Genomic DNA, 1979 nt, shown 5'->3' with positions numbered 1-1979 from the left:
AAAAAGCAAATAATAAAATAATATTATATTAATGAGAAGGCTTACTTCCTAAAATATGCTTCTTTATCTACACAAAGCTTTAAACCGCGTTCAATGTCATCAGGGAACAGGACAGCTGCAATGTCATCATTATGTTTTCCAGAAATGTTTTTAACAAAGAAATCTTCATCTATTGGAACACCATTGTTGAAGCCGATCTGTTAACATACATTTATCAGTAACTTTGATTTGCAATGTTACAAGAGGAATAAAATGATTAACCTCTTGAAGCATTTCTCGGAAAGCAATGTGGTGGATGGGATCTGAGTCACAAAGAGTTCCATCAACATCAAACAATACCGCTTCAAGTGGAGCAAGTGCTTTAAATGCAGGTTTGCTGTTGCAAATAACTTAGAAAATTAGCACAATTTAACTATCTTTAATTCCTCATATGGCTTCAAAGTTCTTATAAGAAAATATAAGACTTAAGCATATGAAGCTTACAACCACAAAAGCTTTACATCTATGGTGACCAAATCAAGTGATTAGAATAATTACAATTCTTTCACCATTTTGTGGTCCATCTTCCTATAAAACAGGAGTCAACTCTAATCTTCATTTCTAGTCAGTCTACGTATATATATAGAATAAGGTGGTGTTTGGATTTTGTTTTGAAAGTGATTATTGTGAATTAAATGTATCATAATCAGATAATTGGTTAAATTACTGTTAAGAGGGATAGGTAGGTAGGTCTACAACACTCAACTTTCTTAGAGTAACTTACCTAATGTGATTGTTTTACTCTTATAATAACAATCATAATCACTCTTATATACAGAGTCAAAACACCTCTTAACTAGGTCACACACTCACACAAAAACAAGTGAAACAAACTCTATTTTTTATAAATCTAACAAGCATCGGTGCATACAGATTCCATCAATTAAGTATCAAATTACTTAATATGAGACAGAAACCGCAGGCGTTAAGCAAATAATCTCAAATTCTCAATGGCACTATACAAATCATTTCTCAATAGCATCATAATATTATTAATATATAACCAAACCTTTCAATAGAACACAATCATCACTCGTTCGTCACAAATCAACGATCCGAAACAGTAAGGAGATTCAAACAAACATACATGCAAATTGCGTAACAGATCACGCTCATTGACATAAGCACGATAAATTAGGGCAAACAAATCAAATAATCAATGATCAATCAAATTGCTGAATATGAGACAGAAACAGTGAATGTTAAACAGATATCTCGAACTCTTGAGACCGCTACACGAATCATTTCTCAGTAACATCATAATTCATAACCTAACCTATCAATCGAGCACAATCAACACGTTAATTACAGATCAACCAGCAATTTCTCAATGATCCAAAACAATAACAAAATATGCGTACAAATTGCATAACGTATCTCAATAACGGGCATAAACACGATAAATTAGGGCAAACAGATTAAATATACAAAAAATGACGATCAATTTGTGAACGGTTGATACGCGTAACGATTATAAGTTATTGAATAAATTAATTATGAATTACCTTTTCTCTGCAAGTTCGCTTGCTGTCATGGTGCGATGAAGATCAAATCTGAAATGGAATTTGAAGAAATGGAATAATATTTATAGGAATGTGCTGCCTGCTGAGAGTATTTAGCTCTCAAGACGCCAGAGGCTATTATGTGACATCATCATGTGAAGGGGTTGTTAAGTTGTTAGACAGAATATTAAATTTTACCCTTTGATAATATTCAAAATGCATATACAATTACCTTGTTTTGAGATATGCTACATTCGCCACTTAACCTTTTATTTTCACTTAAACCAATAATATTATTTTATCTAATACTAACTATGTTTATTTAGTGTTATCAAAAGTCGCTCATACTTTTTTTCTAATTTTAAAAACACACACAGTTTTATTATTGTTCCATTATTAAGAAATCCACTGTTACAAGTATCTAAAGAAATAGTAAAG

General features: G+C 31.6%; 1 protein-coding gene across 1 annotated transcript in view; it reads right to left on the bottom strand.

The window, feature by feature from the left end:
• Positions 1–1641, bottom strand: part of LOC143613982 (haloacid dehalogenase-like hydrolase domain-containing protein Sgpp) — a 3879-nt gene extending 2238 nt beyond the window's left edge. The window contains exons 1-3 of the mRNA XM_077087549.1: positions 1545–1641; positions 262–376; positions 46–197 (exon numbers count right to left, since the gene is read on the bottom strand). Of these exons, the coding sequence (XP_076943664.1) occupies positions 46–197; positions 262–376; positions 1545–1573 (296 nt within the window). The 5' untranslated portion in view covers positions 1574–1641. The remainder of the gene's footprint in view (positions 1–45; positions 198–261; positions 377–1544) is intronic.
• Between the last annotated feature and the right edge of the window lie 338 nt (positions 1642–1979).

Source organism: Bidens hawaiensis, unplaced genomic scaffold, assembly GCF_021521415.1.
Source record: "Bidens hawaiensis isolate Kalapana, Puna unplaced genomic scaffold, B.hawaiensis_p1.1 tig00038597_1, whole genome shotgun sequence".
NCBI lineage: Eukaryota > Viridiplantae > Streptophyta > Magnoliopsida > Asterales > Asteraceae > Bidens > Bidens hawaiensis.
Note: the sequence above shows the minus strand (reverse complement) of the source record. Positions and strands in the feature narration are given on the sequence as shown.